Raw genomic sequence first — 11,715 nt, 5'->3', positions numbered from 1 at the left:
GGTTGATAATTTAGTGTACTGTGGCCAAAAAAAAAATTGGGAATGCTAGATTATTTTTTCATGTCACTAAATTATTTAAAAACAAAATTTATGAGACTTTTAAATGAACTTACTTTAGGGAAATCTGTAAAGTGCACTGCAAAACCTAAAACCTCAGCCAAATATAAAAGTTTCTGCTTGAATCCTCCCAGAGGCTGGTACTGAGTCATAGGTTTTAGACTAGCTTTTCGTATGGCTTCAGCAGTAGGAGAATGACCTATATAAACATCAGATATAGTGTTTTATTCAGTACATTTCAGCTGCTATAAAGTAATTCTAAAAAAAAATTTAAAAAAAAAAAAATATATATATATATATATATATAAAGATTAATGGATGATGAAGGTAAATGACATTTTCGATGGTATATATTCATCTGGGAAAAAACATAAACTTGATTTAAATTTAATTTTGACTTCAATTAATTATAACTTTAATTATTTTTAAATTTAATTAATTTTAAATTAAATTAATTTTAACTTTAATAATTTTAATTAATTTTAACTTCATTTCAAATAATTTTGAGTATGCTTGTATGATTTTAAATTAGAACAGTCAGTAATAGATATTATCTGATATTATTCTTTTAGAATTCCTCGTTTATGAATTTAAGTCTATTAAATTGATAGATTTATAAATATATGCTTACAAATATCGTTATAACTTTTCACAAATCATAGGTGATGATGATTCTTGATATCTCGATGTAATAAAAAAATATCCAACAGCAGTTACGTTTAAATGCAAATAATATATATATATATAAATTTTTTTAAAGGAAAAGAAATTTTTCACCACTGTAGTATACTCTCTCTCTCTGTATATATATATATATGTATATATATATTTTATATATAAATATGTATAAAATAAATTGTTAAGAAAAAACACAGCAAACGAATTAGCAACACAGAATGTTTGCTGATACTAAATGAGGTACTATGTAAAAGTTAAAAGGAAGTTGATCAATAACTGGTATCTATGAATTTATTTTTTGAAATTAATACGCGAAACCTATTGCCACAATTCCCTAATCACAATCTTATAAAACCATAGCTACCGCTTTCAGCTGTCGGTAGCTATTTCATTCGACATATGGATTTTTAAACTTTCCCAAATGGGAAATAATGATATAATGATTATATAATAAAACTATTCTTTAATAATAGAAGTGGTACAGAAAATTGATATTGATTTTGTTCTGAAAGAGCTGTAAATTTTCTTAGTTTTAGCATTCACTTAAAAAAGTAAAAAAATACAAAGCCAGAGTCGTAGGATCATACTTTCAGCTAATTATAAACATTCTGATAGTTTACACATTTATTTACAGCTAAATAAAAGCAATCTGAAAACAATCTTAATAATACTTTGCAGTTTTTCCAGATGGGTACGAACTAAGACGTATGGAAGGCAAGCTAACCATAATTTCTTATAAAATTATGGTTAATTCTTTTTTCAATTCAATTCAATTCAATTTCTTTTATCGATAGCCTGTTAGGTGAAACCGAGCAAGTTTAAGGCAAATAATACATTTCTTGTTTTTCACTGGCGCCACCTATGGCCAAGAATGCGACTTCAGCCGCTCACGCCTCACAATCCGTTTATAGAGCTGACCCTTTCATCCATCCATCCATTCATTCACAGATCATAATTTTAACCTGAGCCAAAGAACGATCAATCTCCAATTAAATAATCCTCGAGGTATGTTTATGTGTATGTTATGTTTAAGTGTATTATTCTTTGTTGGTTTATTTGATTAAAAGTTATTTTTTATATTATTGCATATAAATGATTTGAAATTTTATGTGAAACTCTGCATTGTTTCAGCTTTCTCGTTTTGAGGCTTTTAAGAGGATGGAAAAATTGCCTAAAATTCTGAATGTGTGGTTTTTTATTGCTTTCTATTCGATAAAATAGTTTCAAAAAGCGTAGTAGTTAGCATTCATCATACTATTACGGATTCTCTATAGTTTCAGTAGATATTTTTGCTAGAGGTAGCAAGGATAATTGAAAGATTTTATTCACCACTATACACAAGTAATTTAAACAGGAGCATATACTGTCATATAGACGGATGCTTGAGATCTTAAGATGCACCAATTTTTTTTAAAAAAATCTGTTCTTTTCTTCAATTATTTTCCTTTTTATAAGTTCTCCAATTCTTACGTATGCTTACCCAGCCCTCACTACTATAAGCAACAACCTAAAAAAGAAGCTATCTACAACTGAAGGTAAACTTTTACGCACAATGACTGGCGCCCCAAGGGCGATTAACAATAGATTACTCAGAAAAGACTTAAACATTGATGATATCAATTGCTTTATAGCTAAATTGACCACAAAATTTTATAGCGACGCAAAAACATGCACCACATCAGAATTCAATAAGTTATTCGATACTGATATAATCCGTGATAATTCGAATTTCAGCCCAATTACCGCCTTTTTATGCTCAGACTGCATACTATCAAAATACTATTAACGTCATCATACAACTCTACTCAAGGGGATCTCCCCATTCCAAGGAGGATTTTCACTTCAAAACTAAAGATTTACTTCCTTAAGGATTTTGATTTGTCGTTACAACATACTACAACTTCAAAGATATTTAGGACCGCCTAGAATACGACAAAACAGAATCGGTTAGTGGCGCTTCGCGCCAAACGCCGAGATAACCCCAATATCCAGCATCCAGCATTTTATAAGTTCTACTTTAGCTCGTTACCACTGAAAAAAAATTCGTAATATCCTCAAATAGTTAAAATTATCTGCCAACATAGCAAAACTTTTTTTTCCCTGGAGGTATTTCTAACAATCACATTTCAACTCTTTTTGCTGTTTCTTACGACAACCAAGCAGATTTTCATGTTTTCAACCTAACCTTTCTCAGTAAGGACATGATAGATTATGATAACATTTTTCATCGCTCTTCAATATTAATTTGTCATCCATAACGTGTATATTTTTTGCCAATACCAACCCGCTTGACACTCGTCATTCAGGCAGATTTGTTGGCTACTCCTTCTGGGGCACCACATTTAATGGACCAAGGTTAGTTCCATAGTAAAGACAGATAGTACAGAGAATGAAAGAACATCCATGCGTTGTCCGGGATTCAAACTAAGCAGTCTGGTCGGCTCATAGCAAAACTTTTAATGCAATGTAATTAAAAAGCCTGGTACAATAGCAGAGGTGCCGACTATTAATAGTTATCCGTAAATTTTACGATTTTATAATCAAATTTGCGGTCTTACGATTGAATAATAAAAATTATGTTTTTTTTATTTGAAAATTATAATAATTTGAGAAGAACTAGTTTTTTTATTTTGTTAACTAACAAGAGTTATTAAATTTCCTTCACTAAAAATTCGATATCATTTTTATTTATTTTGCCTTTTAAAGCACAGCAATCAGAAATGTTCTTTACATGATGAATAGTTGTGTAATGAAAATTGTAGTACATATTTATACCAAAAGAGTATATCCCTTTATTCTATATCACTTTAACATTAGAAAAGCACTGAGTTCTAAATTTCAGATCCAAAAATAAGCATTCATGCTTTAGTATATATCATACCTGCCAACTTTCACTCTTTCCGAGAATGGATTTTCTGAGTAGTTGTAATACAATTAACGAAAAACAATCTGACTCAAAAATATATTTTTATTTTGATCCCGTTTAAATTCGCTTGCGCAAGGATTATTATGCTTTTATATATTTATTGTAATTATTTACATGCAGTGGTGGTCAAACTCATTTATAATTATCATTATAATTCAAAAAGTTAATTGGAATAACATGAGTATTGCTACCACTTTAAATATGAAAATAAAATCTTCCGGAAAATCCGGAAGAGTTGGCATGTATGATATATATATACATATATATTCACTTTCTTTGAAAGTATATCGAATTAAATTGTTATACTACCAGATTGAGTAATAATTTCGCCAACTTTTCAAATGTCTGACCACGAGATAATTGCAGCAAAGTTGTATTATGTATGAGGCTTTGAATTTTCGATGAGTAGAGGTGGAAAATAGCTTAACCCTTTAACGGGCCCTTTATTTCTAGTAAAGGTAAATTAAAGTATTTTTGGAATTTAAATTGTTTTAAGAATAGTAATTGATATAATTAAAAAAAAACTCATTTAGTTTATAAAAATGCTATTTTTTTGGTGGTAAATATATTTAACATGACCTATTAGGAACTTACTGACATTTATTTTTCTTTATTTATAAAATAAATCCCTTAAATGCTACAAACTTAAAAAAGAATTATGTATTTTATAAATATTATACGTTTTTTAAAAATGGCAAATGGTTAGCAATTTTATTCAAACTCACTTCAAGAAAGCTGAAGTTATTGAAAAATGGAAACCTAAATTAAAAGTGGTAAAACGCTGTGTTAAGTATACTTACCACGGCCTTCAAAAGGGTTAAACTTCGCTACCACTAAAAAATACTTTTTTTAACAATGCGGAGCAAAGTATATGCAGTGGAGCATCGTTGTATATACTCATACAGAATTAAGTCGCGTAAGCACCTTGATATTGTGGTAATTTGAACTTTGCTAAGAAGTGTTTAGTTCCTAATTTAGAGCCCTATTTAGCCGGGATCCACCCGACGTCTTGTGTGTATGAGCACCATATGTTTGAATAACAAATTTCTATATTGTAATAAATTTTTACAATAAGAAAATGAAAACAAGTGCTATATGATTAGATGTTATTGATAAAGGTGAATGCTGATTTTAATAATGAGTGGTCAAGAAAGGAAATGAGGAGTCATAAAAGATGTGGGTGAACAACACATACATTCTTTTACAGTGAGAGTAGGATTCATAAAAATAAAGGAATAAATTTTTTACTGTTTGGATAAAGAGAACTTAGCCGGTGGTCACCCATACATTACTTTAAAAAAATTAAGGGGTGACAATTTCAGGCCTGTCAACTTTCCAGGCTTTTTGCAAAAAATTATACTAGTAATAGCAAACTAAATGTTTTAGTGTATTACTTTTTATTAGTTTAAACTTATTTTTCACACCACTGCACATAAATAATTTTGAAGTCAATATGCAACGCCACTTTATTCAAGATTTCTCGTGCTGAGGCTTCTAAAATATTAGCGAAATTATAAAAAATTCTGAAAGCTTTGGTTTTTAAATGTCCACCACTCTGTAAAAAATTTTACCAAAAAAAAAAGCGTAGTAGTTGGCAGGTATGCAATTGTAAGAATTAAACAATATTCAATTTTTGATTTCTGCAGTAATACCGGAAATAAATAAAAAATGTCTACCATCTTCTCGCTCCCGTGAAAATGACGGGGTGAGGTTTCGCCCTCTATTTCTCGCTTCCGTGATACTGACGCGCCAATAAGAATAAAACTAATTCATTTCTTTTGTCCGGAAAACATTTTATTTCTAATTTTACCCACCAGATGGCAGTAACAGGATATTTTTAAGGTAATTGTAGATAGTTAGCTTATTTTAAACTAGATGTCACCACTAATCAAATACGTCATACAAATACAAAAGTTGAAAAAAATAGGCACTTTTATGATCGTTTTCTTGAAAATTAGCCAATCGTTAAGGTTTTAAGACTTGATGCAATTTGAAAGTGTTACTTATCCTTTTCGGGACGGGCGAGTCATAATCAATTCTTAACCCTTTTCAAGGCCGTGGTAAGTATACTTACTACCACGTTTTACCACTTTTAATTTAGGTTTCCATTTTTCAATAACTTCAGCTTTCTTGAAGTGAGTTTGAATAAAATTGGTAACCATTTGTCACTTTTAAAAAAACGTATAAAAGTTATAAATACATAATTCCTTTTGAAGTTTGTAGCATTTAAGGAGTTTATTTTATAAATAAAGAAAAATAAAAGTCAGTAAGTTCCTAATAGGTCATGTTAAATATATTTATCACCAAAAAAATGGCATTTTTATAAACTAAATGAGTTTTTTTTTACATCAATTGCTGTTCTTAAAACAATTTCAATTCCAAAAATACTTTAATTTACCTTTACTAGAAATAAAGGGCCCGTTAAAGGGTTAAATATATATGAAAAATTTCTCTCAGTCTCTTTTAAAATTAACATGTGCCATTATTTGTAGCATTTTATGAAATCTGTCTCTTGCCTTTTTTTGAATGGCAAGAGGGCCGTTATTGGCCTCAGGAGACCAGACTTTAAAAATAGAATTTGGGTTCATACGCACAACCTGTTCACTTTTTAAATAGTCTGCGCAGACTACTTGTTAGAAACCGTGAGGAGGCTTTCTGATGTAAGAGGTGATGGTTTTACACCAAAGTAATTAGTAGTCATGATTGCGTATTGGTCATAGCGTAAGATCTAATCATATGTCGAGAATAGTCGGTATTATTAAATAATCAATAAGGTAATAAAATATACAGATACGAGAATAATAATAAAACGAGATTAAAATACGTGAGTAAGTATGCGTTAAATGAAATATGTAAAAGTGAAAAAATATGAGGATAAGAAATAATAGTTAGGAATGTATATACAAAATTGATTTGCTTGTAATTAATCAGTAAATTGATTAAATAAAAGTGTAATTCTCTGTTATAGAGACGACCCAAGCGTTCCGGTAATACTGCTCGTTTCTGGGTTGCCCTACTCACTATATATTAGCGAAATACTAGTTCTTTGGCAGCGACCCCTTGTGGTTACTCGCATACCGCGGTCCGAGTAAATTGTTGTGTTATACTGTGTATGTAATGTGTAGAAATATGGGATACTAAGTTATTAATACTAAGTTGTTAAGTGCCGCACGCGTACTTTATAAAACAATACATAGTACATAGCAAAAAACAATACACAGCAATAAGAATAATGAACAAGACTGATTACTTAAGTTGATTGACTTTGAAGACGCATAACATTTTTTAAACTGTGTTTAAGTGTAATAACTTATTTAGTTCATTAAAAAAAAAGAATTTTTTCCTTATCCAGCATATTACATTGGAATCAAAAAGTAAGTCATAATAAAAATTTGTATACTTTAACCGTCTGGGGTTTTACGTCTACCAGACCTGCCAACTACTACGCGTTTGGTAAAATGTTTTATATTGTGGTAAACGTTTAAAAACCAAAATTTTCAGAATTTTCAGTAAATTTTTTAATGTTTTGATAGCGTCACTACGAAAGATCTAGTACAAAGTTGCGTTGCATGTAAACTTTTATATCTTTTATGTGTTATAGAAATTCATAGTGGTATGATGAATTTATAGTGGTATAGAAAATAAGTTTAAATGTATAAAAAATAATACACTGAAACCTAGACATAGGTACCACTGGAATATATTTTTACACAAAATGTAGAAAGTTGGCAGACTGATTGCTTAAGTCTATAGGTTCTGGAGACATATATAATTTTTCAAATTGTATTTAAGTGTAAAAACTTTTTTATTTTATAATAAGTAATTTTTGCCCTTGTCCTGCATGAAGATAAATCAATATAATATTTGCATACTTTAACCCTCTGGGGTAGCACGATTACTCTCTCAGCTACACAGTAAAGAATGATACACAGCAATACGTATAATAAGCCAGACTGATTGCTTAAGTTAATAGGCCCTGGAGGCATATAACATCTTTCAAATTTTGATTAAGAGTAATAATTTTTTTATCTCTCGAAAAAATACATTTTTTTCTTTATCCTGCATATTGCATCGGAATTACAAAAAATAATTTCGACTAGTATCAAAACTATGAAGAAAGTTATTATGGCTGAAAAAGGACTAAGTCAGCATTTCACTACCGAATAAAATTTTATAGGTAGTTGGATAAACTTACTTGGTAACCGTCATAGGTCCAAGAGCCAAATTTCATGAAGCAGTCTTGCTTATCGAAGGGGAAGTACTGGACGTCAATCTGGCAGGAGCTCTTGTAGATGGCTGGAGGATTCCAAACCACCTTTCCGTCATTGTGAATGATGGCTTTCGTCATGATCGTGACTTCGTAATTTCCATCAGCACTTTGGAAAAAACAAAACAAAAATAATTGTACCGTAATTTAATTTTGGAAAAGTTTAAGGATAGAAAATCACTTTTTATATTTACGATTCTATCGCAATATACATATAATATGACAATAAATATATCTACTTAATATTATTAAGTAGTACTAGAAATGCACTAAATATTCATCCATGAAGTTCTGTTAAAATACATTGAAACTTATAGGATTTACAAGAATGCAAGCAGGGCCAAAAAAAAGAACATTGTTTTACGGTGGGATAAGATGAAAAATAAAATTTTACTTAACTTTTAATTAAGTTTCAGTTAACTTTTAATTAACTTTGAGTTAACTTTTCCTTAGATGACTGGATATAGAGTTCAAATGCAGAGATGCTAACTGCTCCGCTTTCTGCAATAGTTTTAATGAATTGTCTGCGAATTAAATTAAATAGTAGAACTATAGGGATAATTACGCCTACTCTTTAAAAGATATACCATAAATTTGCATTTCATACAATAATTTGAGCTGTGTTGGTGTGTTGTGATGTAAAAATTATTTATAAGGATAAATACTAAAGAGAAAATAACCTAAATTTGGTTACCACTAAAAAATACTTTTTTGCAAAGCGGAGCATGTTGGCATATCTGGATATATATTCTGGACGATTTTAAATTCATTTCGCTAGTTAGAACATGTTATTTAAATCGAAAAAGTAAAATAAAATTGTCTATCACTCATTCACTATCAATAAAATTAGATCACTTTTTAAGTTTTTGGACACTTTTCATTTTTATAATTTTCAGTATACTTAGTTTCACTGCCAATGGTTATTGGGTACTGGCAACTAATCACATGGTTCTGTCTAATCACGTGGTTGCGTTGTGTTAACGTTGCAGATTTAAGTCTTGAATACTTCACTTTATGCCATTTAGGTAGTCTGACATAGCTTTAATTATTGTCAAGTTTAAATCACAATTTTCCTTTTAAAGCTTTTTTGTCCATTCATATTCTTAATTTTTGACTCGCATAAATTATACGTTAAAAATATAGCTACTCTTTTCAGCTACTATTAGCAAAATATTATTGACTCCACTGTTTCTCAATTAATTATGGTATTAGGTACTATAGATATTGTGGTATAGTAGATTCCTAATATACTAATCTAGATACTGTGGTGATGGATTTTTGCGGCGACCAAAAATGTAATAGTACGTAAATGCAGATTAAAAATTAAAAACTGCGGTGTTCTTTAAGTTGTAGTTACTATTTGTTTTCATTATCCTTGTTCGATAAGAATGAGTTAAAGAAAATACATTATGTAAACTATTTCATATTCTAATTAGAGAATAACATAATTGTATCTTACTTGTTATAAAGAACTATATCTGGTAGCCATATTTGTTCAGCTGGAACATAAAGATGAGTTACACCACCGTATTCGTCAGGATCCCATTTTAATTTGTGATCCGACCATTCCTAAATTTGAAAAAAAAGTTATTAGTTCATAAATAAAACCTTAATCTTTTTCTGTTAAGCAGAAATTTAAGTATTTAATTATTCTAAGAAATTTAAGTATTCTGAGAAATTTAAGTATTTAAGTATTCTAAGAAATTTAAGTATTTAAGTATTCTAAGAAATTTAAGTATTCTAAGAAATTTAAGTATTCTAAGAAATTTAAGTATTCTATTTAAGTATTTCAATTATTTGAATCTAATATTCCACGACGAAATATAACAGATTAGTGAGAAATCTTTTAAATAGTTGGGCATGACAAAATACTTCATTTTAAAAATAAAAATATAAGTATCTACCGAAAAGAAAATATTAGGATTACCGGAAAGTTCTGCCTTTAGTGAAAAAAGGGACGCTGCTCATAATTATTCATAGGGGTTTTATTGGATGTCTATTTGTTGTAACAAACTCAGCTCTAGTTCGCTACTACTGATAAATATATTTCTTTCTTATATCTAATATTGGAGGGGACGCCAATGTTAGCTATCAAGAATTTTCAAAATACATACAATTGAACTAATACAAATTCAAATTATTTCGCAAAATTAATATTTATTAATCACGATTTATTTTTTTCAAGTAAAAAATAATAAAAAGTTTTTATCGTTTTAAGGGGATAAAAAAGAACGGTCTATAAAGGAGGGATTTCTTCACTTAAATAATTAAATTGAGTCAAAATTCGAAATAATTAATTAAAAATCATGCAACTATACCAATTATTCCGTTTTCTGCAAAATTGCATATAAGATGGTAATATAATAAAAAACCAACACTTGCCAAGTTACAGATTTTAGTCCTAGTACTAGTGTTTCGATTTTATTGGGTACCTGGGCCGCGAAGCGACAAGCAGATTTTAGGAATCAAATAATTAGATCATTTTTTAGGAATAAAACATAAATTCTGATAAGCCTAGAAAAAGTTGCTATTTCTGAATATGCAAATAATGCAGTTTAGTATAGTTTGAATAAAAATAAAAACCCTTGGTTTTTTGCAATCTTCTTATTATTTTTTCTCTTTCCTGTTTACTCTCAGACCATTTTTGTTTGCATACTTGAAGTTTTTTAGGAGTTGAAAAGAATCTTCAAAAGAACTTACGATAAGTAGGTATATGGGAAAAATTTCTATTTATTTTTTCTATTCTTCCCAGAAGTTATTTCCCCCAATATTAATGAGCTTCTTCTAGCCATATATATTTTTATAAGGCATTCCAGGCATTTTTTATAATTTGCATCTTTTCCTATTTGTTCCGATATTTATAAACCTATGGCGAACAGGGCAAAGATGATACTTCTGATGTTTAAATTTAATATTTTTTTTTAAAAAAATAGTCGTTAAATCAAACATTATTATGAATGATTCTGCGAAATATTTTCCCAACCGCAAAAGAATTTTCTAAAGTATTTATTTGGAGAACATAACCACTATAGCTTTGGCTTTAATTTATATTTGTTTAAATTATTTATATATACAGTAGTAAACTAATTATTATAGACGAAAAATGTTGTAAATTAAATATATCTGTTCCAACTGACCGACTCATGTTGGAGGGCATTAAATGAGTTATTAGTTATAAAAGTAAGTAATATATATATATATATATATATTATTCAAAACTAGATTTCATTCGTAGATCTTTTGTTCTCTATTTTGCAACAAACTAATTTTAAATTCAAACCTGCGGCTCTTGACTCTCATCCGAAAAATCGAATTTCTCTTCTGTTAAATTTATATATTTCTACTTCGATTTTGGAGATCTCAGTATGTAATTTTCATCTGACTTGCTTTTGGCTTCTATCTTATCTCTCATGGAGCATTTGGAGGTATGATTGTTTGCGGTATTTTACCGCTAACGGCAGAAATGATGACGTTGTCATTTCTGTCAGTGCCTCTACTTCAATTTCCATTTCGCGCTATTTCTTTTGTGGGTATTTTCTTTTGTGAAGTTATAGATGCTGCTTAGATTATTTACTATTTCTTTTTTCTGCTTTTCGTATTTTTCCTGTTATAACGTTCGTATCGGTTTCATGTTAGGTAATAATTTATTTTCGCTAATTATTCTTCCGGTTATAACATTAGCAGCTTGGCACTGTTGAGACTTGGAATTGTATATAATTTGCATTTTTTCTCCTCAATTTTCATTCTTGTTGCTTTATGTACCTTAAATTGTACATATATATATATA

At 29.3% G+C, this 11,715-nt stretch overlaps 1 protein-coding gene across 1 annotated transcript in view; it reads right to left on the bottom strand.

Moving 5' to 3' along the window:
• LOC107441899 (acetylcholine receptor subunit alpha-like 1) overlaps nucleotides 1–11,715 on the bottom strand; it is a 115,976-nt gene that overhangs the window by 38,035 nt on the left and 66,226 nt on the right. The window contains exons 3-4 of the mRNA XM_071184889.1: nucleotides 9,388–9,497; nucleotides 7,857–8,037 (exon numbers count right to left, since the gene is read on the bottom strand). Coding sequence (XP_071040990.1) covers nucleotides 7,857–8,037; nucleotides 9,388–9,497 — 291 coding nt within the window. The remainder of the gene's footprint in view (nucleotides 1–7,856; nucleotides 8,038–9,387; nucleotides 9,498–11,715) is intronic.

This window comes from Parasteatoda tepidariorum, chromosome 9 (assembly GCF_043381705.1).
Source record: "Parasteatoda tepidariorum isolate YZ-2023 chromosome 9, CAS_Ptep_4.0, whole genome shotgun sequence".
Classification (NCBI taxonomy): domain Eukaryota; kingdom Metazoa; phylum Arthropoda; class Arachnida; order Araneae; family Theridiidae; genus Parasteatoda; species Parasteatoda tepidariorum.
Note: the sequence above shows the minus strand (reverse complement) of the source record. Positions and strands in the feature narration are given on the sequence as shown.